Below are 27,539 nucleotides of genomic sequence, written 5' to 3'. Positions count from 1 at the left end.
TTTGCTGAAAGACGATTACAAATTTTAGAAGATGTAAAATGACTTTCAGCAAAAAGTATATATAATTCTAACACTCTGAGTTATACACATATATATGATCTGGCCACACTTTTTAAAAGAAAAGATTCAGAGATTCAGAGTAGTACAGGAAGACTTCTGATACTACAAGTCACAGAAGTGAGATGAAATGTCTTTTCTGTGAAGACAATGGCCAGACACAAAAATACATTCTGAAGTCATTTTCAGAGTATCAGTAAACACTTGAGGGAAAAAAAGTTACTTTTAAAATAAGTGCATTTAAATATTTAAAAAGAAAGTTGACCTCTGATTATAAAATTGGTCATTTTATTAGAATATACAAAACACCTTTCTGAGACTGTGCTCTAGGGCATCTGAACCTTCTTCAATGTCAACAGCCTTGAGGCTTAGTCACAATTAAATGGATATTGTTTTAGAAGACTCGCCCCAAAGTGACTCGGTACTTAATATTACAGAATTCTGTTCATTATCTGTCTTCTTTTTTAAAAACACACCTGAAAAATATGCCAGTCTGAAACCCTTTCTAGAGATACTGTCATCGGAATGGAACCTGATCCAGACGTGGTCTTGGGAAGAAATATACGGTGGTGGAACTGTGGAACCACAAGCTCTGTAACTTTCAATATTCTTGTAGGTTTCTATCGTCAACCAGTCCAAACTGCATCTTCTGGACCCCTGAATATCAAAATCCTGAAAACTAGAAATAAAAAGTCAGAAAAGGCTACTAATAAGGGCAATTTTGGAAAAAATTTCATAATAATATAATATTACTGAGGACTTTACTATAAGCCTCCATATTCATTGATTCTCCTGGGTTTTGCAGGCATACAACCATATCATCAGCAAACAATAACACTGTTTCTAGTTCCTCATGTTTATTATCTCTTTACCAGATTCTCAAATAATACTTCTTCATAAATAATACCCGATTCCAAAATAATGCTAAAAAAAACCCCTCAGGTAAAATAGTTGGCACCTTGTTTCTTTTTCTTCTGTTTGTGTTTAGGAAGGATCACTTCGAATTCAGAATATCCTAATTCTCCTGTATTTGAACTAGAAATGCCACTCCATAATCTGATAAACTGAAGTATACACAGAGAAAGTCAGCTTCTTCTTAGATTAGACTGGTTCATTTGCTTGCTTAGTGAAAAGTTTACAGCTTACATTTTCAGGAGAGCAAATAGCACAAATCCGAGGAAAGTAAAAAAAGCAAAAACAAGCAATCTTTATCAGAAAAAAAATCTCCAAGTTTGTGAATATTTCTTTTTTTTTCCCAGAAGTTATGTAAAAGTCAAAGATTGACTTGTAGTTCACAAAATATGGGCATGCAAAAGAAGTCAAAAGCACATACAAATTTAGCTACCGCTATGAAAAAAGAGAAACTGAAATACTATTCTCCAATAACATGTCTCCACCAAGAAAGGAATATCTGAATTTATTTCCTTGCCTCTGTCTTAAACTGTGATAATGAAATTAATTTTCCAAGGATTTTTACATCAGGATATTTTCTCTTTAAACAGTCTAAGTAACTATAACAAAGACTGACAGATAATTTGATTGTTTCTAGTTTTTATTATGAACAATGCTTTAAAGAATCCTTATACGGGTATCTCTACATGAGCAAATAATTCTCTTGGACAAATTTTTCTAGAAGTAGAATTGCTAGGTCAAAGACAAAATTCCACTTTAAATCTGACAGACACTGACAGAAATATTTATACCAACTAATTTCCATTGAGTTTTATGAAAGGAACCTTATACTCCATGATTCTGGAAAACTGGGATATTCTTTTTAAAAAACTTTGCCAATTATTTTGCATTTCCTTATTTACTGAGATTGAAACACTTTTTCCTATGTTTACTATTTCTTTTCCTATGAATTGCTTTGTTATATCATCCTTCATCCATCAGAAATTTTTCTTATTTACTTAAAAATTCTCTATGTGGTATAAACATGTACCTATTAGGGGGCATGTCTATAATGCAAGCTATATGTACAGATATCTGCCCCACATTCTCTCCAATAGGTGGTGATGTCAGTCCTTTTAACCTCAGCCGTTAGTTGGCGTGAACTGACATCTCTCACTGTGGTTTTACGTGCACTTCCCCGAAGACTAATGTTAACATCTTTTCATGTGCTTATTGGCCATTCTTACATCTTCTGTGAAGTGTCTGTTCAAGTCTTTAGCCCATTTAAAAAAACTGGGTTGTTTTCTCAAGTTATAACAACAAATTTTATATTCTGGACTCAAGTTTTTATTAGATATGTATATTGCTACTATTTTCTTCTGGTTTCTATGGATGGCCTTTTCATTTTCTTAACAGTATCTTCTAACAAACAGAGGTTTTTTAATTTTAGTTTTGATGAAGCCTCATCTATTTTTCCCTTTATGTTTAGTATTTTTAGTGTCCTCTCTAAAATACCTTTGCCTGAGTCAAGATATTCAACAATGTTTTCTTCCAGTATTTTAGAGTTTTGGCTTTTACATTCATATCTAGGATTTATCTTGAATTCATTTTTATGTGTTCTCAGGGACGGGTCAAGATTTCTACACTTACTTTGTTTTATCATGCAGGGAACATCCTGGTCTGGTCATCATGCACTTGTGGAGGTTTGGTTCAGGTTTGCCCTTAAGTCTTAGGTGAATTCTTAATTTTAGGACGTTCTCTTTCCTGATAATGTATGACATTTCCATGGTTTCAATAAAATCCCAAGGTATTTACCAAGGTCCTGAAACTCAGCAGGTTGCAGACTCCAAACTCAGCCTCAGCTGCAGTGCACAGCTGCTGAAATCTTGGAGCAGCTTTTTCTACCAGGTTCCATAGCGTCTCTTAAGCATGCACAGCTCAGAAAAGAGCAAAAAATCTGAGGCGAATTTATACGCAGATATAAGGGCTTCCTACACTGGGGCTCTCTCCTGTCCAGGATTTGCCTTTTCAATTTCCAGCTACTCTGACAGCCTCAACTCCACCCTGTGATACCACCTCAAGCACCCAAGATTGAGTTCTCGTTACTCCATTCCGCCTGGGGAGCTAACAGGAAGCAAAGGTAGCTTCCACCAGCGTGGATCCCTTCTTTCAAGGGCTTAATTCCCTCTGGTTTCTGTCAGTTTCTGATTATTCTCCAGGACTTTTGAGTAGTTTTTAAAAAACTTTTATCCAAAGTTGATAATGGTTTATGAGTGGGCTAGTCAGTTTCAAGCTAAGGAATCCCTTAATACACTTTTATCCACTAAAATGTTTAAGATTGAGGAAAGCAGGATCCTTACCCAGAACAAAAGAAAGGATCAATGAATATCTATTCACGTATACACTCTTGGATTTGGTTTGCTAATATTTCCTTTAGGATTGTTAAAATACGTTTAAAAGTAAAAATAATATTCAGGTTTCCTTTTTTTTATACTTCATAGTAGTTTATATAACAAAGACAATGATCACATACCTGTGCCCTGTGCCTGTTTAAAGTATAGCTCTAAGGTAGAAATTTTCAATTTCTTTGTTTTTTGCCTTAATCAGTTTTCCCTAACCTTTTGAGTCACTTTTGAGAATTTAAATTTTTGTAGAAATCATTTTATCTTGATAGTAAAATTCGTTACAAAGCTGCAAATAGCATTTTGTTATATTAAAATCTTTTTTTTCCCTTGTCTGTGGGCTTTATATTTGCTTGGATTTTCTATGAAGAAAAGCACAGTAGTGGCAAACAAGGAGAGTTTCATCTGTTCCTTCCTATTTTTCATATTGTTCCTTTCTATTTATTGTCCTGTTGTGTGGAGACTCAGTGTTCTAGTATGATCTGTGAAAGCAAACATCCTCATCCTGGCCCTTGGTACTAAAATTAACTTCAATATTAAATTTGATTAAAAATTGTTTCAACAAATACCTTTTATCAGGTTAAGGAATTCCTTATCTATTCATTAAGTAACAACCACCTGGAAAACTACTTGGGTTTAGCATCTTTTTCTGAATGTTGATTCAATTTCTTTAGTGAAATCAATTCTTAAATCATTTTTGGTAATTTACATTTTCTAGAAAATGGTCCAATTCATCTAAGTATATGACAGAGTTACCACAAACCATTCATAATATCCTAATATTACCTTATGACTTCAGAAGTCTCTATTATTATATTTATAATTACAGGCATTTTTGCTCATTCTTACTAGTACCTTTTCTCTTTTCTCTTCAGTCTTGCCTTGAGATTTATTTTCCCAAGGTTTCCAGAAAGCTAGTTTTTAAATTTTATTGAATCATATTATTTATTCTTTCTTTCTTTTTTTTTTTTTTTTAAAGATTTTTTATTTATTTTTTTGACAGACAGAGATCACAAGCAGGAAGAGAGGCAGAGGGAAGCAGGCTCCCCGCTGAGCAGAGAGCCCCATGGCGGGGCTCGATCCCAGGACCCTGGGATCATGACCTGAGCCGAAGGCAGAGGCTTTAACCCACTGAGCCACCCAGGCGCCCCTGTTTATTCTTTCTATTTAATTATTTTCTGGTCTTCTCTTACTACTTTTTCTACTTAAGATTTACCCTGTAGTTTTCCTTCTATATGCTTACGTAAATTCTGGGCTCATTTATTTCCCATTCTGCTTATTTTTAAGTCAATGCATTCAAGCTGTAGATTTTTCACTAAGTACTCTATCAATGTGTTCCAACAGTTTCAATATGTAATACTTTCATTATGGTTATTTTCAAAATATTTTATGAGTTCTACTGTGATTTTCAGCATTAGTGCAGGAGTTATTTAGGAATATGCTTTCAAACATATGTGTTTTGTTGTTATTTCCCCCCAGTTTTTTATTGTGGCTTCTTATATAACTGCACTGTGGTCAGAGAACACAATCTGAATGATGCAAAGTCTGGGAAATGGAATTCAGAATTCCTTTGTGGTTTAACACATAATCAATTTCTTAATAAATGTTCCCCATGTTTTTGAAAACAATGTATATTCTCTATTCATGGAAATAAATATAAACAAACACATATGTAAAATACATGTTCCTAATAGATCAAGCTTGTTAACTTTTGTTTATCAAATCTTCTGTCTTTACTATTTTGGTTTAATCTACTGAATTCTGATTAAAGATATGTTTACTAACTTCCACTAACTGGATCAAACTTGGTAATTCTCCATATTTTGCTGCTTTGCATGTATTTTAGGCTACGTTATGAGGTACACAAAGTTTATCATGATTCCATTCCCTAGTGGATTATTTGTTACTAGTATTTTGTGTCTTAAACTCAATTACACTTAATGTTAATCTTCCTACACTAGCTTTCTCTTTATCAGTATATCCAAAGCTTATCTTTTTCTATTATCCCTTTCCAAACCGTGTTTATTTTAGGTATGTTCTTTGAAGCCCTTTATAGGAGGGTCATACCAATCAACGAACCAATAAACCTGATCAGACTGTCTTTTAAAGGTTAAATGAGTTTTTTATTGAACACCCTTCTATTGGTGGAGATTCTTCATTTTCCTCCTTTCCTGTGTTCTTCTGTATTCACAGGCTTTGTTTTTGTTTTTTTTTCAAGTTTCTTTTACTTTACCAGATACTCAAGATTGCTATCTATTTTTTCAGTAGTTATCTTTTAGATGTTGTAATTCAAATACTAAAACAAACTTCTGTTCTAATAAAGCCCAAGTGGGAGTATTCTGTGTTTCTATTCGCCTCTCAAATTCTCAGATTTGGTGGAAAAATTTACAACATTACTTTCACTAATCTCTAACTGAAATTTTGCATTCCACTTATGAATGTAAACAACAAACCACGATAGTATTTACGGTACCTGTCACTAGCGAAGATCACAGATAATTACATATTATATTTCAGCTTTAATAGATATCTAGAATAACTATTTACACTCAAAAATCATCTTGAAACTATAGTAGCTATTAGAACCATCACTGCCTAATATGTTAATAAGCATATATTACTATAATACAAACTTGTAAAAATATCTCATAACTATACTTCGATATAATTGGTTCCATTTATGATAATATGTATTCTGATTTGTGAGTTTAAAAACATTCTAGGAAAGGATTTACCACTAAAGTGTTCACAGCATAAAAAAGGTTAAGGAAGGGGCACCTGGGTGGCTCAGTTGGTTAAACGACTGCCTTCGGCTCAGGACATGATCCTGGAGTCCCGGGATGGAGTCCCACATTGGCCTTCCTACTCAGTGGGGAGTCTGCTTCTTCCTCTGACCTCTCCTCTCTCATGCGCTCTCTCTCTCTCTCTCCCTCTCAAATAAATAAATAATATCTTAAAAAAAAAAAAAAGATAAGGGAAAAAAAACCCTGGTGCACTTGTGATGAGCAGTGGGTGATGTGAAGAATGGCTGAGTCACTATATTACACACCTGAAACTAATATAACACTGTGTGCTAACCGTACTGGAATTACAATAAATAAAAACAAAATAATAAAGTTTATCACATCTGGAGTAAATTTGTATTTGGGTTTTGTTGGCTGTTTTTGTTAGTATTAATATTTTCCATACATTCTGGAAATAAGGCTCATTCTGTAGAAGCTTTCTGGTTCTCTCTCTCTCCTTTCCATCCACTCTCTTTCTGTACTCCCCCATCTGTGTTGTCCTACGTGCTTTAGCTACATTCACCTGGGTCTCCATTACAGAGGTGGTTCAGAGTATTACAGAGCCTGTCTGGAGTCAGCAGGTACCCTGGTTAAATCCCTATTTGTAAGGGTATGTCCTCTCTAAGCTTTCCGTCCCATTCAAGTTCAGGCAGTGGATAGTGATTAATGCAAGTTTGTTTCAGCCTTTTTTAAAAAAAAATTTTTTTTAAAATTTAATTTTTATTTAAATTTAGCTAACATATAGTTTATTATTAGTTTCAGAGAGTTCAGTGATTCCTCAGTCTTATATAACACCCAGTGCTCATTACATCATGTGCCCTCCTTAATGTCCATCACGCAGTTACCCTATCCCCCTAACCCTTAAGGCTTCTTTCTTGAGCAAAACACCCTGACTCCAGTTCTTGGCTTCAAGCAGGGAATTAAAATCCAATCCTCTATCTCCTCTTGTTAAGATGGCTTTTGTTGATTTTGGTAAGTTTCAAGGGAGAGGAATAAGGTAAAAATGTCTTCATGTTACCATTTTTAACCAGTTTTATAAGGAGAGCTCTAAGTATTGCTTATACATCATTCATATAATTTTAGTCTCCCTCTTTTATCTAGATTTTAATTTTATCTAAACTCAGGAATGGATGTTTTCTTTTTATCAAAAATGCTTTATTTTTAAAAATATTTTTATTTATTTGAAAGAGAGAGCGAGAGAGCACAAATAGGCAGAGTGGCAGGCAGAGGGAAAGGGAAGGAGCAGAGAGCGTGATGTGGGACTCGATCCCAGAACCCTGGGATCATGACCTGAGCCAAAGGCAGATGCTTAACTGACTCAACCACCCAGGTGCCCCTATCAAAATGCTTTAAAACATCTGTCTATTCTAGATAATCATACACTTTCTTTGACTTGTCAATATGGTTAAGTAATTTAGAATTTTCTAATAGACTCACTTTTCTGCCTAAATGAGCTGCATTTGATCATGGTATAAATTTCTTTTGAACAATATAAGATTACACCAATATTCACAAGTGAAACTTGACTGTCCTTTGTGTGTGTGTGTGTGTGTGTGTGTAATCTTTTTAAAGTTTGGTATTTTTAATGATAATGATTTCAGTAAGAACTAGGACAATTACTAAAATCACCTTCTGATCTCATTGGGCTGTGTAAATCCAAATTCATTAACTTATTCTGGAATTTAGGAAATTTTCTTTTAGAAGTGTGGCCTATGTCTAATTTTGTTCTGCATTTTAGTATTGTGCTTGGTTTTAGTGTTTCTTTGTAAAATCTCAAGGGTCCAACACATGCTCAGAACCAAATGGCAGTACTCCAGGTCGCCTCCTCCGTGATGGCAAGAATTTCCAAGTCTTATGGAACTGAGCTGGTAGGCGGCAAATTTAATTTTGGGGTTGGATTTTTAGTTAAAAGATAAAAATCTCTAAAAACTCTAGTTTAATGTTGAAAGAAATCCAATATAAGGAATCCCTATGGTTAAAATGCTATTTTGTAAACATGTTTATATCATAAGCAACAGAAAATAGGCATATTGTCCGGGTTCCAACACTGGCACTATTGCACAAGGATCATCTTAGTGGCACATACTAACAATCCATCAGGCAAGAGAATCACACTTCTCAGAGAACAGTTTCTATACAAGCTCAGCTTCAGTGTTCCGGAAGATATGGCTTGGGGCAGAAGGGACCAGAGGAAAACAAACCAGATGGCCCCTGTTTTATGGCTTCCACAGAAAAAGGGGGATTGAACACAGTTGTGTTTCTCAAGAGACACTGGTTGTCTCATTAGTTAAGGGATATAAATAAGGAAGATGGATGAAATAGACAAAGGGGATTAAGAGGTACAAACTTCCAGTTGTAAAATAAATAAGTCACAGGATGAAAAGTACAACATAGGGAATGTAGTCAATATATTATAGTAACACTGGTAAGGTGACAGATGGTGACTACCTTACCATGGTGAGTACTGAATAATGTAGAGAATTGTTGATCACTATGTTGTACACTTGAACTAATATAACATTGTACGCTCATTAATTATATTTCAAAAACCCCTGCAAAAGTAGGCTAAACTTATAATCTTACTTTTTAAAAATGTAAGAAGGGATTGAAATCTGTGATCTGCCAGGTCTCTTCTAAATCTAAAATCCCATACCTACTACCTATAAAAATATTACTAATGAAACAATGTTGAAGATGCCTTTATGCTGTTGCAGTCACTGCCTCTATGATAGGCATGACTTTCTGATTTGTGTTTCAGTTCTAACCACAGTTATTTATTAAGGCACAGTAATTTTTTCTTTTTCTTCCTTTGGGCAAATTTTTTTCCTAATAGCCTTGATATAATTTCCTTAAGCGAGCGTTATCTACTTCCACTGAATCTTCTCTCCTTAGTATCTTATCCCCATACTGCTTTTCTGCAATTTTAAATGTTTTTAAAATGAATCTTAATCTTTATTTATATTTATTAGAATCTTAAACTTTTGTTTATTTCTCCTAGGCATATCTTTCAAAAGTTCTTGTGTTTCAAAGTTATAAAAGAGATTTTTCTAGACACATTATTAGCTTGTTTCAAGTCTTATATACATACATATACACAGGTAAACACTACAATCATGTTTTAGCTTGTTAAGACAGAGGACTCTACTAATAAGACTAAGGTTATGGGCTAGATTTCCAAGTGGATTAGTGAGTTCTGTTTATCTGTCCCACAGCCAAAGATTACACTCTTGATCCTAATAAGCTATTTTACAAATGTGCACCTTTTATTAAAAGGTAATCTACAGGAATATGGATGGCTCAGTGGAAATCCATTACAACCATCAGAAAAATATTCAAAACACATACCCTTATAGTACGGGAAGGATGGACCATTATTCCGACCCTTAATATGGTACTAGTAACTATAGTTTATTACATTTTTAGAAAATTATCTTTTATATAACTGCATGCTGAGTGATGGATACTTGGAAACTGAATTTATTATTTTGTAATATTATATAGTAATTCGGAAGGGTTATCAGAATTACCTTATGGTAATGATTTCCCCTGGGTTTGCCCGTATGAACCAGCTGCAGTTGATTCTGGCAGGATATTCAGAAGGCCAGCCTGGGCTTGTGATTATACCGCTTGGTGCTCGAATTTGTTCTGGAGTCTCTCCACAAGCTGGAAGAAGCCAAAGCAATCTTAGCTAATTATTATACTTTAAAACAAAGCACTAAATAAATCAGTGTTTATTAAAAAAAAAAAAACCCACACATCAGACATCAAATCATATACAATAAAATATGCCATCATGAACCTTAAATATCTTTTATTATTTAGTAAGATATTTTATTTTCTTCCCTTTTAGTGAAAGTATTTCACTCTAATTAAGTACACATTTTGGGGAGGCATGAAAAGTTTTCCAATTGGGCCTTTGAATAACAGTTTAAAAGTCAGGATTATTAGCTATAGCCATGGCTATTGACCAGCTGATTCATCTATCTTTTTTCAAAACTCACCTTTTAAATTCATTTTCTTTCTTACAAACTAACTATAAAGTTCAATGTTTACTGAATTACTGTTGTTTAAGAGTACCATTTTGGTTTTTGGACACTTGAAATTAAAAGACTGTTATATAAAGAGTCTTCTGAACAAAATAAAAAACGGAAAGCACATATAAACATAATAGCAAGATGCCAGATTGTTACGAAGATAGTGGGTGACTGGATAAAGACTGCAAAGCACTATACTTCAAAAGTACTGCAAAGTAGTTCTTTAATTTATTCTGTTAATATTTCTAAATTTTATTACAGGGTGATAAATGAATCCTAAATTATTTTTAAAATAAAGCCTTGAAAAGGTGACTAAAATATCATTATGTGATTAGATATCTGAATATCATGAAGAAATACAGTAATGAGCTTAAACTACTACCAGCACTTTCCTGGTTTATTCTCCTTGCATGATCTTGAACTCTCAGAGTGATATAATTCACATCTTACCTATCCAGAGGTCAGCAGATAATGTGACAATTTATTCTCCCTCAATTTAAAAAATAGTCATTGGAGTCCAAAAAAATACATGATGAATGTTTCAAGCTTTCAGTAAAATTTAAAACCTTAGAATCTCTTATTTGATGTAATTTCAACATATTAGATTATTTGATTTTTAAAAGAGCAGCAGATTCGAAGTAAGGAAAATAGCTGCTCGGGGTCCGGAGACAGTTACCAGAAGTAATGGGGGCAATTTTCAGAATAAAAAAAGTATGTGCTGAAGTGAAAAACCATGACGGCTCAGAACATGCATAATACTGCCCATCTTCCAAAAGCTAAGAGAAGACTCTCTCCTTTTGTAATACTTAGTAGTCATACCTAGCTAAAAGAGTTACTGGGTGAGTACAAGAATCCTTGCACGCAAAGTGCCGGGTGTAGTATGTGGCTGGAACGTCCATGCTTTTTGAGTTCTGTTGTTAGTTTAAAAATCAGGGGCGCCTGGGTGGCTCAGTGGGTTAAGGCCTCTGCCTTCAGTTCAGGTCATGATCCCAGAGTCCTGGGATCGAGCCCCGCATCAGGCTCTCTGCTCAGCGGGAAGCCTGCTTCCCTTCCTCTCTCTGCCTGCCTCTCTGACTACTTGTGATCTCTGTCTGCCAAATAAATAAATAAAATCTTAAAAAAAAATTAGTTCACCCCATTAATAGATAGGCAAGTATAATGACAATTACAATTTGTAAAAGTGGCATTTTTTGGGTAACAGAGGTTACAATCCACTCAATTAAGGTTAGAATGCTAAGAAGCATACTATGCAATTTTAAAAAGGTTTAGCTATAATGATCAAAATAAAGCAAGCTTTATTGCTGAAGGAGTCAACCCTTATTTCCACAGAATAACCCATTCCCTGAAGAAACAGTGCAATCTAGGTTTTGAAAGTATACTTTACTGAAGAAAAATTGTTCATGCCTAAAATGCATCTACCCTAGAATTAGGGTACATAGCCCCAAAAGGATCTTGTTTTCAATCACTTTTAGAAAACAGACCCATAACATAGAATATTTCAAGGATACAATACAGCGAAAGCCTACTACACATCTTATTGCCCACTCAGAGTTGAAACTTCCAATTATTTTTGGTTAACTTTCATTAAGAGTAAAATTTCCCTTATAATTTTTTTTAAATTTTGATGAATGATACTTTAGAGAAAGACTAAATTTATCTAAATGTGAGCTTATTGACAATGACGTGCCAGAGGTTTGCTTTTAAATTTAATGAATTATCATGATAATAATTAAAGAAAAGATATCCTGTCATTTATCAGAACTTTTCCTTTGTTCATTATCTCTTGCCAAAGCATTTGGGAGTAGTGTACTAAACAAAAAACCAGGAAGGAATAACTTATGGCAAAGCAGACAATTTGTTAGCCTTTAAATAAATGTATAGAGTACTTACAGGGGAAAAGCCAGGAAGAATTTCATTAGGTTTTGTTTTAAATTTCTACCCCCTGAATACTGAGAAACCCATAGGTGGTGCTCTTATACCAAAAACTAAGTATGTTATGTTCTGATATGGATGCTCAAAAATACTATTGTGATTATTTTATTTTCATACAACTGCCCAAGAATAAGATATGCCAGCCATAAATAAGAATGGATATTTTAAGATTTAGTATTTCACATTTCTAATTCAATAAGTATTTTAAAAACAAAATGATAGTATCATGTTGCTCCTTTAATTGGTTATGAACACATATCTTGACTTAACTTTGCACATTTGCAACATGCGACATAACTCAAATCCAACCAGTGGCTTTTTATCAACACATTTTTCCATATGCTATACATTGGGCATGTAGATAGATATACTCTAGAACAACTGTAACTTCTTCCTTTCTCTATTTAAGAAAGAATAAATTCAAATGCCAAAAGAGTAAGATTAACATTAGAAACCATTAAGAAAGTTTCTGTCCCCTTGGGTTAAAAATTTGGGTTAAGATCTATCATATATATATAGATATATAGATCGATAGATCTATAGATAGGTATCTATAGATAGATCTATAGATAGATACCTATCTATAGATAGGTATCTATCGATCTATCGATCTATCAATCTATCTATATACATAGGTATATTTGGAATCATAACATCTAGATGCTATCTGTTCAACCTGTCATTTACTGGCTTTGTCATAGTGTAAGCTATGAAACCTCTTTGGGTCTTGGCTTCCTTGTGTGTTAAAATAAGAAGTTCCTACTTGAATACCTCTAAGGTCTATTTTGGCCCTAAATCATGCCCATTCCCATCTCCCATCATAAAGATGTATTTCTACTACATTTCTGATGGCTCATCAGGATATACTCATAAATTTTCCCTTGTTTTCTCACTTTTCATTTTCTCTCTGGCCTACTGAAACCAGACTTTCAATTCTTAACTCCATAAAAACCTTGCTAGCAGGCAAAACCATCAATGACCTTACTGCTGAATCGAAGGGATGCTCAATCCCCATCCTACTTGATCCCTCTGGAGTATCTAAGGGGGGTTTGTTTTTTCTTGATACTCTAGTTACCTTGATTTTGCTGACATCACTTCTTCTGGCTTACCTCCTACCTCTTACTGTTCTGTGTTAGTTCTCTAGCTCTAGATCATCATCTTTGGCCAGCTTCTGGCAGGCTGGTGTTTGCAGTTCATTCCTAGGCCTTCTGCTCTCCTCGCTCTCTATGGGAGGTCTCATTCCCTCCTACAATTTCAACTATGCTCTACAGTTCATGGGTTTAAGATCTCTAACCCAGAGATTTTACATAATTAAATGCCCACTGGACATTCCAACCTCAAATTCAACATGATCAGAACAGTGTATTTCCCAAATCTTTCTTTTTATCGTATATTCTGAATCCTTATTGTCTTAGGCATCAGTTGGTTAAAGGAATAGTCACTTTACTTAATTCAAATAAAAGGGAAATTTACTTTAATATTACAGGCAATTTTGGGGCACCTGGGTGGCTCAGTGGGTTAAAGCCTCTGCCTTCGGCTCGGGTAGTGATCCCGGGGTCCTGGGATCAAGCCCCGTGTCGGGCTCTCTGCTCGGCGGGGAGCCTGCTTCCCTTCCGCTCTCTCTGCCTGCCTCTCTGTCTACTTGTGATCTCTGTCAAATAAATAAATAAAATCTTAAAAAAAAATATTACAGGCAATTTTAAGGACTTCCAGGCATAGTAAATAACTCAGGCCTTAAGAGCAACTAAAATGAGAAATTTCCAAATTAAACACGGACACTGCCTTCATCACCTCTTAGTCCTGCTTTATCTCCTAACATCTACCCCAGTCTTCCAATTGACTTTTTCTGAGTCCTCTATTTTTTCATTATTTCAGTGTCTTCTAATGATTCCCCATTCCTAACTCATCGTAACCCTTTAGCTCAAGTACATACCATCAACTGTAATTTCAATTTTTCTTAGTTTGTTATATTTAATGTTATTCATTTTATATTTTATATGAAAGATATGTGGTGAGATATTCACTTTGATAATACTTAAGCCTCCATCCCCTCACTTGTAAATAGGGATTAAAACACTATACATACCACCTAGTGTTACAAAGGTTAAATACAACTATTATGGTAAAGGACTTAGCACACCGCTTGGATTACAATAAACTGTCAATAAATAACAGCACATGATCCCAAGTCAGACTGGTTGGTAGTAATGCCTGGAATGCTGTAGTGAGATGTGTTCAGACTAAGTGGAAAGAGGCAGTGACTATTCATTTAATACATACTGGGCACCATCATGCTCTGGAAAGAATGAGAAATTATGCCACCAATTAACTGGTTATCTGACGACATGGGCAGAAGGTAGGGTAAGGATAAGGTTGGGATATATACCCACAAAACAGTGCTTTAGAAAGTGAATCTTTTTTTGTTTTGCAACGAAACTGTTTCTATAATTCTACTAGTTTGAACGTCATCCTTCCAGACTTTGATTACACTCCCAATTTGGGATAAACCAAACCTGACATTCTTTTACCTACATTTACTCTACCCATTCCTTTTCTAATGCTTATACATAATCATATATATAAGTCCCTATATAAATATGTACATATACACACACATATTTTATTTATTTATTTATTTATTTATTTATTTAATTTATTTGATGGAGAGAGGGAGAGATCACAAGTAGGCAGAGACGCAGGCAGAGAGAGGTGGGGAAGCAGGCTCCCCGCTGAGCAGAGAGCTCAATGCGGGGCTCAATCCCAGGACCCTGAGATCATGACCTGAGCCGAAGGCAGAGGCTTAACCCACTGAGCCACCCAGAAGCCCTACATCTTTTTTTTTTTTTTAAAGATTTTCTTTGTAGGGGTGCCTGGGTGGCTCATTTGGTTAAGTGTCTGACTCTTGGTATCAGCTTGGGTCATGATCTCAGGGTTGTGAGCCCATGCACTGGGCTCCATGCTCAGCGGGGAGTTCGTTTAAGATTCTGTCCCTTTATCTCCCCACCACTCGCCCCAGCTCACCAAAACACAAACTCTCTAAAATACATAAATAAGTCTTAAAAAATAAAATATTAATTTTTTTTTTCCTTTTTAAGTAATCTCTACACCCAATGTGGGGCTTGAATTTACAATCCTGAGATCGAGAGTGGTATGCTCTACCAACTGGGTCAGTCAGGTGTCCTGAATTATATTTTTATTTTTGATTAAATTGTTCCCCATTAGAAGCAAATGTCTTCAAGGAGTAAGTGTGAAGCCCAGAGGATATGGATGCAAAGTCTGGACTGATTCTAGGTATAAGTGTCAGGGATAACTGACTGTTAGCATTTTGATTGCTATTTTGTCAGGGCTATCCTTACAAAGCTACAGAGTTGTAAGTGATGTGCACCAACACTACTTTTCTCATAAGCCCTGTTAGTTTAGTGTTTAATTTTGCAGATTGTCAAATTTTCCAGAAATGATTATATTTTAGTCTTTGTTCATTCTGCTTCCTTAATAGACTTCTTAACAACCAGTATCAACTTTCGGTTCTTGGAATAGAAATATCTACAAAAACATATCTACCTAATTTATTCTTTAGATATAAACAAGCATTCAAGTATTTTGGAGGATGATAATCCATTATATCTACCTTTGATAAATTTCTTGTAACTCTAGAAACAGAAACTCCCAAGTTAAGGAGGTTCCAATTCAAAAGACAGCAACTTTCCATTTGGACAGCATCTTCTCCATAAAATTATGTAGTGATTAGGTTATCTGATTAGCTCTAAAAAGCCTATTTAATTCATAGTGGTTCTAAGAGGACAACTGGAATGAAAAATTGAAATTATTATAATGCTAGTGGTTAAGCTATACTCAAAAGCTAAACTAAATAAAAACAGCTTTTAACTTAGCCTGTTTTTATCAATTAAGAAAGGAAGAATTAACTGAGGAATGAATAGGTAGAGATTCTCTGATGGTGTTCTCAATAAGATTTTGATATTAGTTTTCAGGTTTAGAATACAAAGATCTCATTGCATAGTTCAGAAAATGGCAAAACTGAGAAATACTCAAGACTTCTTCAGGTTTAACCTGATACTATTTTTTAATCTCAAAGAAAAGCAAAGAGCTATGGTTTTAAGCTAGATTAATGACTATAACTATCAAATTTAAAGAAATCATTTAAAAAATACGAAGTGTTCAAACAACTGCTATTTCACAGGACACATGGCAGAGGAGAGGAGAGAATGACTTCAAAATAATGTTAAAGAAACTGCCCTTCAATTTGAGATTTCACGGTTTTAAGGCCCGAGGAAAAAAAGAGGCAGGCAAGGAAATTTATGATTAGAATTGAACTACCTGTAAAAGGAAACAAAATCAGAATTTCCTGTTCTACAGATGAAGAACTGGGTTTCTTTTCAAAACTGACAAGAGTTGACACTTTATGACTATAAGTAGCGTAGACTGAAAGTGACATGGAACCTTTTGCCTTTGGTTTTAATAAGCCACAAAACTGAAATGCAAAGAAAAATCAACTATGCTTTACTGACCACTGAAGTACATAAAATACATATGAAAGACACATGAAAAAAGCATGTAGGGAATTCATGCTCTCATGGAAATGGCAGTTTTGGAATGAGATAGGCTTATTCATTTAATCCAAGAAACTATATTGTAATTACGAGAACATACAAAACAATATGGTCCTGAATGACACAGTATACTTTAAAGTCCTTATAAACAATGCATCATAAGGGCATATGGTATTATTAAACAGACACAAAGAGACACACATACAAAAAACCTGCATTATGTAAGTATAGAACAGGGAGGGCTTACTTGACTATTAACACAGCATTTTTTCACAAACGGAAGTAGGCAGAGCCAGAGTAAAGAAAGAGCATATTCCAAATCAGAAAAATTTAATGACCCAATTCTGTAGATACCAGTCAAGCCAACGCAGGCTACTATGAAAAGAAGTGAAGTGATGCAAAGAAAGAAACTGGTGAGGCACAGAGGTCAGCTAAGAAGCTTCTTAGCTCCTCTAACCTGTAAACTTTTCCTTCACGAAAGTTCCACTATCTAACAAGAGCAAAAGCATGCTCCGTCTGTTTATAAGCAAAGGACAGCTTCATAGTCAGTGGTGGTCACCATCATTTGACTGTCTCGTTTTTCAGAGTATGGTGTTTTATAAATATTAACTCCATTATGGCTGATAATACAAAAGCAATTCCAAATGTTGAAAACACTAGCAAGAAGAAATTAATTCCAATGGAAATAGAGGTACTTAAAAAAAGTGCCATCTCTTAGATAAAGAAGCAGCAAAGGGTGACTACCGAATGGGACTTAGGATTTGAGAAGGAAGATTCTGAAGGCTGACGAGGAAATCACATGATATATGGAAAAGACTGTGCCTGAATGAGAAATGTCAGGCACTGAGACATGGAAAATTAGGATATGCAGACGGATGATTAGCATGAAAACCAGACACCTACTGGTCCAGTTAGTGTAGGACAAGGGCAGCACTTTGAAACTTAAAGGTTAAGTATGGTGCACAAGCCTGAAGATGAGATTCTTGTTTCAAGTCAGAGGTTTATGGTTCATGAGCTGAAGGACCGTGCACATAATCAAAGGGAAGAGTGTGTGGTCAGGCTTGTGGATCTCATTACTAATAATGATAATGCTGTTGTGTCAGGTACTTCCTTTTTTTTTTTTTTCCCCTTTTTTAAAGGTTTACTTATTTAGAGGGGTAGGGGAGAGGGCAGAGGGAGAGAGAGTATCTCAAGGAGACTCTTCGCTGAGCACAGAGCCCAATGTGGGGCTCAACTTCATGACCCTGAGGTCATGATCTGAGGTGAAATCAAGAGTCGGATGCTTACCTGACTGAGCCACCCTGGCACCCCTCAGGTACTTCCTTTTAATTCTCAGTATTTAATTCTTAATATTATTTAATTCTTAGTACTATTTAATTCTCTTCTTATTCCTATTTAACACACAAGAAAAAAAAATGGAGGCACAGAGAAATCAATTTTCCTAAGATCACAAAAAAGCTAGTGAAGTGTCACAACTGGGATTTGAACCCAGGCAACAGGCTTCAGGGGCTGCAGTCCTAGCCACTAAGACACACACTACTGCCCTAGCGAATTCCCTATGACACTTGGAATAATTATCAGGAAGATAGCAGGTGCTGACTCAACAGAATTTCAGTGAAGATAAAAGTAGTTTATTTTGTAAAAACGTTCTCTTGGTCCTGTATTAACATAAAGAGAAAAGATTTAAAAACTTGTCAAGATTCCTATTTGTTACAAGTCTATGTAGTGACTGAAGGCGGGACTAATCTGCTTCTTGGTTTCTTTGGAAGAGTATTTTAGGACTGACCTTTAATAAGAAAAATGTACAGACAGGAGTTAATTATAGGCAGGATATCTGGGGCACGGGGTAGAACAGCAGCAACAAGGGGAGGCAGTGAAGGCTGAAGGAGGTATTTCAAAGGAAAGAGGAACAGAGAAGGGGAAAAGCAGGGAAGGCTGGAGGACTAACAGAAGATGGTAGTATTCTTTTTTTTTTTTTTTTAAGATTTTATTTATTTATTTGACAGAGAGAGATCACAAGTAGGCAGAGAGGCAAGCAGAGAGAGAGGAGGAAGCAGGTTCCCTGCTGAGCAGAGAACCTGATGTGGGGCTCGATCCCAGGACCCTGGGATCATGACCTGAGCTGGGGGCAGAGGCTTTAATCCACTGAGCCACCCAGGCGCCCCAGAAGATGGCAGTATTCTTAATGTTAAGACAGAATCTAGAAAGCAAGCGTGTGGAGTATGAAGTCTATGGGTCACTGAGAACACTGGGCAAGTCTCAAGTGAGCATCAGAATCCAAAGATGAATGAAGAGCAAGACTGGTCCTCTGTCAGGCTGTCCTCTACGACACAGCTAAGCCCCAGTAACTTCCACAGGAAACAAGAAGTCCACCATTAGGAAGAAACAACTTCAGTTTGAAAGTTCTCTTCTTGCAACTTGACTGGGTTTGTCCCCCGTCCCTGTGTCCTGATTTCATTAACCTTTTGTTGCCCAGACTCCTTGCACACCTGGTATCCGAGCTGAGATCTCACACAGTGTAAATGCCAGAACCGTCAGCACACTGAGGGTGGACAGCACTGGAAGGAGACGGAGACTGGACATGGGTGGTGATCCCTTAGATTTACTCCACATTTCATTCCAACATTTTCAGAAAGTCTGAAAACTGAACTTCCCCTTTTATGGAAACAATTACTGACATTCTAATAGCAATATTTACTAGTCTAAGATGGGAAGGTTTTTAATTGTTATTTAAAAGGTAAGATCAGGAACGCCAAGGTGGCTCAGTTGGTTAAGCAACTGCCTTTGGCTCAGGTCAAGATCCCGAACTCCGAGTCCCACATTGGGTACCCTGATCAGCAAGGAGCCTGCTTCTCCCTCTGACTTCTTCCCTCTCATGCTCTCTCTTTCCCATTTTTGCTCTCTTTCTCAAATAAACAAATAAATAAAATCTTTTTTTTTTTTTAAAGGTAAGATCAGTACAAGCAGGAAAATTTATATTAAATCTATCACTCAACACTCAGGACTCTCAGTATTTTCAAACCTGTTACTAGAAATCACACATTTCTACTTTAAGCAGGAAATCCTACATCTAGCTGCTTATAATTAAATGAATATTCCTTTGCATTAGCACAGATACTTAAGAATGAATGCAGTAGTATATTTATTCCTATTATTTTAAATAATGTTTTTTGAGGGCCAAAATATTTCATGTGGTCTTTGACTCTAATCAAGGCAGGTAACCCCTTAGTTTTTTGAGGGCCACTAAAGTTCAGAACAAACAGTGATCAAGGGTTACATGACAGTAAAACAGAATATATTTTTTAAAAAGTTAAAAGAGGCACAAAATATAGAAAAATATAGAAAAAGAAGGAAAAACAGAAAAAAAAGAAAAACCCACAGTTTTTCCAGTTCCAAAAGGGTCATAGCACAATATGACTAAGATAAGGAGAGTACCCTTAATAGAACTATCCAAACAGCTTTATCCTAAAATTTCTAAGTAGTAAGAGTAATTCTGAATTTTGCCAGCAAAGCATAAGATAAGGTAAATGGTGGAAGATTCAACCTTTTAAACCTTTTCCTAAGGGCCTGAAATGACAATTATTCTCCTGTAAGGGCATAGAAAACTATTGATAATGGCACCTCTATTTCCCAATTTTAAGTACTATGGAAGACTAAAATGCTAAGCAAGCTACTACTTCTATTTCCTGAATGGGGAAAAATGTTAATTTAAGTTTGCTGTGATTCTTGTGGAAAAATAGAAGAAGCAAAGCAAAAATCAGCACCTGAGCAAACATAAATTGGTCTTGATGCTCATGATTTTCTAAGCCATTTTTATCACCTTTGACGTAGTTCTTTTAGTATACGTTGCATCTTTTTCCAGGAGTATTCTAGTCTAGTGTCTTGTCAAGAGTGATACTCAGAAATAAACATACTGTCCAGAGTGTGCTTAAAAGAGGAGTAAAGAAGAACTCCAAGGGTGCCTGGGTGGCTCAGTCAGTTAAGCGTCTGCCTCCGGCTCAGGTCATGATCCTGGGGTCTGGATCAAGCCCCCTATCAGGTTCCCTGTTTCTCCCTCTCCCTTTGCACCTCCCTCCACTTGTGCTCTTTCTCAAGTAAGTAAAATCTTAAAAAGAAGAAGAACAACAACTTCCATCTACTCTGTTCTGGATACTGTATTTCCAGTACTGTAGTTTAAGACAAATCAGCTCTAACAGACACAGAGCTATTAGGCCACTGAAATCCAAAGTCCACTCTGCTCCTCCGCCAAGTGACTGGCTTTTGTACAACAGCTGCGTAGTACATCCAATCCAAAGTCAGGCCTTAGCAAAATTACAAATAATTAACATGCTATCACACTTGGAAGAATTATTCTCAAAGTAGAAAGAATTATCCTCAGAGTTACAGAGTAGAAAAGAAAATGTCAAATGTCTGAATGCAACGTGTTATACCTTCACTGGATCTGGCCTACGCACTTGAGTGGGTGAATTTCACCTCCACCATCTAAGCCTCACACGCTGCTGTCACATTACCACCTGTTCTGCCCATGGTCCGGGTGCTCATACTTACTGTTCTGACACTGAATTTATTTGCTGCTTCTTATAATAATATAAAATTATACCATATAATGATCTTGCTATAAATATGCAGTTCAACAGACTTGATAATACATGAAATACTATGATTATATAACATAGAACTATGCTTCATATAAAATATATTATTGTATAATAAAACACTGTAAGTAATAATTATATCCTATGTAATGTTACTTATAAAAGTATAATACATTATATTATGATGCTACCATTACTTTCTTTTCTAAAAGTTTCAGGAAGTGCTTTACTCCAGAAGCTTAAGCGTCTCATAAACAAACACTCTCAATACAGGCAATGCCTTTAAAAACTAATAGTGTCCTAAGCTATGTGTATTATTTTTTAAAAATGTACTTCATCTTGTATTCTCTACTCACTTTATTCATTTGAAGGACAGTTTCTTGGCTTCACATTATGTTCTATTTTTTCATATTCTGAAATCCTAAACACCCTAATGGGTTCAGTATCATCTAAAATATAATAAACTTTCTTCCCCTTCCTCATTTAAAACACGTGTAAAAGACACACCACATAATACTGGTCAAAAGAACTGGTGAAATTCTTTTTAGTAAGTTTAGTAGGAGGTCCAGTATTTGACTGAGTAATTGAAAATAATATTAAAATCACATAGGAAAGGTATAAAGGACCACTTATACCTGCTGTTTTATTCATGCAACTTCTCTATATTTAAAAAATAATTGTAAACTGCTATCAAATAATTATAGTTTAGGCTTTATTTCTTTTCAGAAGATCTGAAAATTCTAGGATAATAAAAGTGTTATCAAACTGGATGATCTTCCAGGGATACTTCAAAATACCACATTATAGTATTTAAGCCTAAAATATTGGCTAAAAACAAAAGCCACTTTACTATAGTGCTCCACACTAATGCAAAATATTACTAATTAATTTGTAAGCAAAATAATTGCAATTTAGAAAATAATATATCCTAATTTAAAAAGGCCACAACTAATAATTATTTATTTTAAAGGCTTATAGGATCAGCAGTGTGCTAAGTCTCTAAGTACTAAAATACAAACTGTAAAATGCAAATACACAAACACAAAGATGACGACTTTTCAAAAAAGATTTATTTATTTATTTGACAGAGAGAGACAGAGAGAGAGAGAGAGAGCGCGCGCACACAACCAGGAGGAGCAGCAGAGGGGGAGGAAAAGCAGGCTCTCCACTGAGAAGGGAGCCCAACGTAGGGCTCGATCCCAAGACCCTGGGATCATGGCCTGAGCTGAAGGTAGATTCTTAACTAACTGAGCCATCCAGGTGCTCTGATGACTTTCTTTAATTATTTATTTTAGAGAGCAACAGAGCGAGTGCATGGGTGAGTGGAGGGAGGGGCAGAGGATGAGAATCTCAAGCAGACTCCCAGCTGAGCAGGGAGTCCCACCTGGGGCATGATCCCAGCACCCATGAGATCATGACCCTGAGATCACAACCTGAGCTGAAACCAAGAGTCAGAAGCTTAACTGACTGAGCCACCTAGCTGCCCTGATGATGACTCTCGTAGAATAAAAATTCTGACAAAACAAAAGGGCGAACAATACTTAAAAACTACTTGAAGTCTATTTTATATACTCTGCTAATTCAGTTAATATAAACAAGGATTAAGAAAGAAACTTTCCTAACTTGATATTCTCTTTCTCCGCTCCCAGAAATATGGCTTTGCCTGACAAAGAAGTCCATGTTAAATATAGAGTAGTCTCAAGATAAGCTAACCTTGGTACAGATGTTTTAAGGTAGGAACATTCTGAAGCTGTGTCACAGATGAATTGGGAATAACATGTTAATCCTCACACGTAAAAGCTTTCTATTTGAGAAAGCAGCAAGCTCCAAGACCTGTTCCTATTAGCAACCAGAAAAACCTTTAAATTTCAAGGTAGTTTTGCCTAACGTATATGTAAGAAAGCCAATCTCATTCTCTTATTCTTTGCAATGTCACAACTCTAGGCCATGAATCAAAAAGAGAAGTAAACAATTACATTTCTGAACAATCTGGGGAAAATGAAAGGTTGGGACTTCAATAGAAACATAGTAAAAGAAAAGTTAAATTATAGAAAAACATGATAATACCCAAGGAAGTGTTCTCACTCATTGCAGATAGCTATGTAAACTGATACAATCCTTTTTCAAAGCTATCTAGGAAAAGGTTTCTAAATTATTTATGACCTTTGATAGAGTAATTTCCACTTCTAGAAATCTTTGTGAGAAAAGTCTTAGAAATAAAAGACAAGATATAAATTAATATGTCCCTTTTAAGACTGAGACTAGGGAAAACCCATTGGGAACAATCCATTGATAAGTTTAAGAACACTACAACATAGATACTGAATGGAAACTTTATACAGGCATTAAAATAGTGGTTATGAAAAAAAATGTAGTCTATAAAATGTTAAATAGAAAGTGCAGAAGACAAAATTAGTTATAATTTTAATGGATATGCAATTATTTTTAAGGTATACATAGAAAAAGGACAAATTAAAATATTATGAATTATACTAACACAGGGTTAATGGGCAACTTTCTTAATTTTTTTGCTCTTTTTCCATGTTTTCTAAATGTTTAATGAACCTTGTATAGTAAATAAAATCTGTGAAACGAATAAAAATCCAGATTTGGAATTAATTAACAGGGAGGGCATAATCAAATTATTTCTAGAATTATTGATTTAAATAAATATCACAGATGATAGAGTAAAATTCAGCTTGAAGTAGATAAATTTAAAAAGTCAAATAGATTTAATTTATGCAAAGGTCTTGTTATAAATCAATCTAACCTAAAAAATGTCTCATTCTATGCAGCAGATGAGCTGTAACTTAGGTGTTTGAGAAGTTTAGACATTTAAAGAACATGCGACATTTGATCTAGACATTTTTAAAAAAGAATGTTAAAATTGCCTTCCTACTCTCGCAACATATACAATTAAATTACTTGGCAGTTTCTAGGATGTAATTTCACAATTTTCACATACTATTAGATTAACAAAAATACCATCTGTCTTTTCTCCTTTATCATATATCATATAGATAAAATTCTGGACAATGGGAAGTTCTAAATAAAAAACATATAGGAAATAAAATTGTATCTAATAATTTTCCCCCATTAAAAATCATCCAATATATACTCTTTGATACTTTACTTTTTTTTTTTTTTTAAGATTTTATTTATTTATTTGACAGACAAAGATCACAAGTAGGCAGAGAGGCAGGCAGAGAGAGGAGAAAGCAGGCTCTCCAGTGAGCAGAGAGCCCGATGTGGGGCTTGATCCCAGGACCCTGGGATCATGACCTGAGCCGAAGGCAGAGGTTTTAACCCACTGAGCCACCCAGGCGCCCCTACTTTACGTTTTCTTATGCCAAACTCTGTGGTGTAAGAACCAGCAAAAGGATTAACACTTAACTCTCTCGGTAGAGATTTGAGGAGGAGGAAGAAAAAAATGAACAGATTAGAGAGAGAAATAAATTATCCCAAGCATAAGAACCAAAAATATATTATCAATCAGAAATAATTCTCATAGTTCACATGAATTCTCAAAATTCATATAAATAAATAAAACTCAGTACTTGGTGTTATTTATGATAAAATAAGAAAAATGAATGCTGTCCTTTTGTAAATAGGCTTTTATAAATTCATCACCTTACTTAATATGCTTATTATTCATCATAGGATTTACCACTTGAAGACAACATTAGAGGTACAGTTTGCACATGTCGATTTTCTCCATTAAGTAAGTTCCTTGAGACAAGAATATTTTACTCGCTCTCTCCCACCCTTCTTGGCATAAGGTCCACATCAGGTGCTCAACACACGCTAAGTGAATTTAATTCATCACAGACAGGGTGTCTCTATATCCTGCACTGTCCAGGGCAGTTCTGGTTCTGTCTGTAGTGCCAGAATAATTACAAGTAGTGTAGCCTTTCACTTTGAAAGTGGCCTGATCTGGAAAATAAACTACTTGGAAACACTAACTGTAGACAAGTTAGAATTATTTCTAAAATTGTCAGTACAATTTCCAAAATGCACAGAATGACGGGACAAGAGCATTGAGCACTGTCAGACAGAGTAGCAGAGGTAAAGAGAACAGGTGAGGAGTAGAAGCCACTTCTGCTGCTTGCTGGTCTCAACAGAAAGCAAGTCCTACATTTAGAGATTCTTCCAAGGGCTAGTTCATTTAAACCAGCCCCCAAGGCACTCTCATTTCACGTGGGGATGCACAGAAATCAGATGGCTTAGACCGTGCCAAGCATTACATGTTCTACAGCTGCATACGACAGCAAAACCACAACGAGTCTGTGTATCTGAAAGCACCTTTTGAGACTGTATCAACTTATTTTTTAATGGGTTTCATATTATTCTTCCCCTTCCATATTACTCATAATAATTGGATTTCATATTATTCTCCTTCCACAGAAGAAAGATTTTATAAGAATAACTTTCAGGATAAACAATAAGCCGTAATAAGGTTTCACTGACCTCTGAAATTAAGCATTTTATTGATGCATAAACATTTAATTAAAATATACATTTTGTTATGTGCTGAATTGTTCACTCCCCAAACTCCTATGTTAAAGTCCTAACCTTTTATACCTCAGGATGTGACTGGATTTGGGGTCAGAGTCATAAAAGAGGTAATTAAATTAAAATGAGGTCATATGGGTGGACCGTACTGACTGATCCAATAGGACTGGTGTCCTTATAATAAGAGATTAGCACACAGAGACACATAACAAAGACCTGTGAAGATACAGGGAGAAGACTGCCACCTGCAAGCCAAAGAGAGATCTCAGAAGAAATCAGCTCTATCAACACACTGATCTCAGATTTTGGCCTCCAGACTTGTGAGAAAACAAACCTTTATTAAGTCACCTGGTTTATGGTGCTTTGTTATGGCAACCCTATCAAATGAATGCACATTTCTAAATATATGTCTGAAATGCAGAAGTAGAAAAATCAACATTAAAGAAAATAAACAGGGACACCTGGGTGGCTCAGTCAGTTAAGTCGCTGCCTTCAGCTCGGGTCATGATCCCAGGGTCCTGGGATCGAGTCCTGCATGAGGCTACTTGCTCAGCGGGGAGCCTGCTTCTCTCTCTGCCTCTGCCTGCCACTCCGCCTGCTGTGTACACTCTCATTCTCTCTCCCTCTGATAAATGAATGAATGAATGAATGAATGAATAAATAAAATCTTTTAAAAAAATAAAATAAACAGGATTAATATATGAAAAACGCATTCTACATATTCTAAGTGCTATATTTTTAAACTGAATTTTTTTCAAACAGGAATCTATATAATGGTAATTCTGACATTCAACAAACATCAAAGCTTAGTAGTTTTTAGTCTAATTTCAAGCAAACATAAAAATTAAGAAGTAGAATCGAATCTTGATGAGTTGAAGCAAAATTCCAAATACTGTTATCTGTCCAAATTGCCATAACTCTCGTGCTCCATATAAATCTGCATAACTCAGAACACCCTTATTTTGTAAATTATTAAGGCATTTAAAAAAATGATGGATGGTAAGAAAAAAAATTCATCCCAAGGGCAAGAAAGGCCAACTGGGATTTTATGTAACAGAGAACAGAAAGTTCATTAAAATGGTTTCAGATTCTACTCAAAATTAACTTTGAAGTACAAATTACTGAATTTTGGTATGGTAGCAAAGAAGAACACTCACAATTATCTGCAAAGGCTATTAAAATACTCCTCCTTTTTTCAATTACACATCAGGATGAGACTAAATTGTTTTCATATATGTCAAACAGAATAACATATTACAAAAGACTGAATGCAGAAACAGATGTGAGAATCCAGCTATATTCTTTTAAGCCATTCTTTGAGACTGCAAAATTATAAAACAATGCCATTCTTCTTATTGATGTTTTTGTTTTGGAAAAATCATTTTTATAACATTATTTTATTGATGTAAACATGCAATAGATTCATTACCATTATTTGCAAATAATGCATTTTAAAACAATTTCTCAGTTTTAATTTCAAATACAGTAAATATCAGTAGCTATAACCTACATAAAAAAATTCTTTGAAGTCCTTGTTATGGACTGAATTGGGCCCTCTTTCAAACTCATTTGTTGAAGCCCAATGTAATTGTATTGGGAAATAGAGCCTTTCAGGAGGAAAATGAAGTTAAATGAGGTCCTAAGGGTAGGATGGAATCCTATAGGACTTAGGGTCCTTATAGGAGCAAGAGACACCAGGAATCTCTCTGCACACAGATGGAAGGCCATGTAAGGACACAGCAAGACAATGTCCATCTGCAACCTA

At 35.4% G+C, this 27,539-nt stretch overlaps 1 protein-coding gene across 2 annotated transcripts in view; it reads right to left on the bottom strand.

Moving 5' to 3' along the window:
- Positions 1-27,539, bottom strand: part of LRP12 (LDL receptor related protein 12) — a gene marked incomplete at its 5' end in the record, with an annotated part of 72,610 nt that overhangs the window by 9,948 nt on the left and 35,123 nt on the right. For both annotated transcript variants that reach the window (XM_080803087.1, XM_080803088.1), the window contains 2 exons: positions 534-736; positions 9,661-9,796. In XM_080803087.1, coding sequence (XP_080659213.1) covers positions 534-736; positions 9,661-9,796 — 339 coding nt within the window. The remainder of the gene's footprint in view (positions 1-533; positions 737-9,660; positions 9,797-27,539) is intronic.

The sequence above is a fragment of the Martes martes genome, assembly GCF_963455335.1.
Source record: "Martes martes genome assembly, chromosome: 4".
Lineage (NCBI taxonomy): Eukaryota > Metazoa > Chordata > Mammalia > Carnivora > Mustelidae > Martes > Martes martes.
The sequence above is the reverse complement of the archived record's forward strand: the minus strand, read 5'-3'. Positions and strand labels throughout refer to the sequence as shown.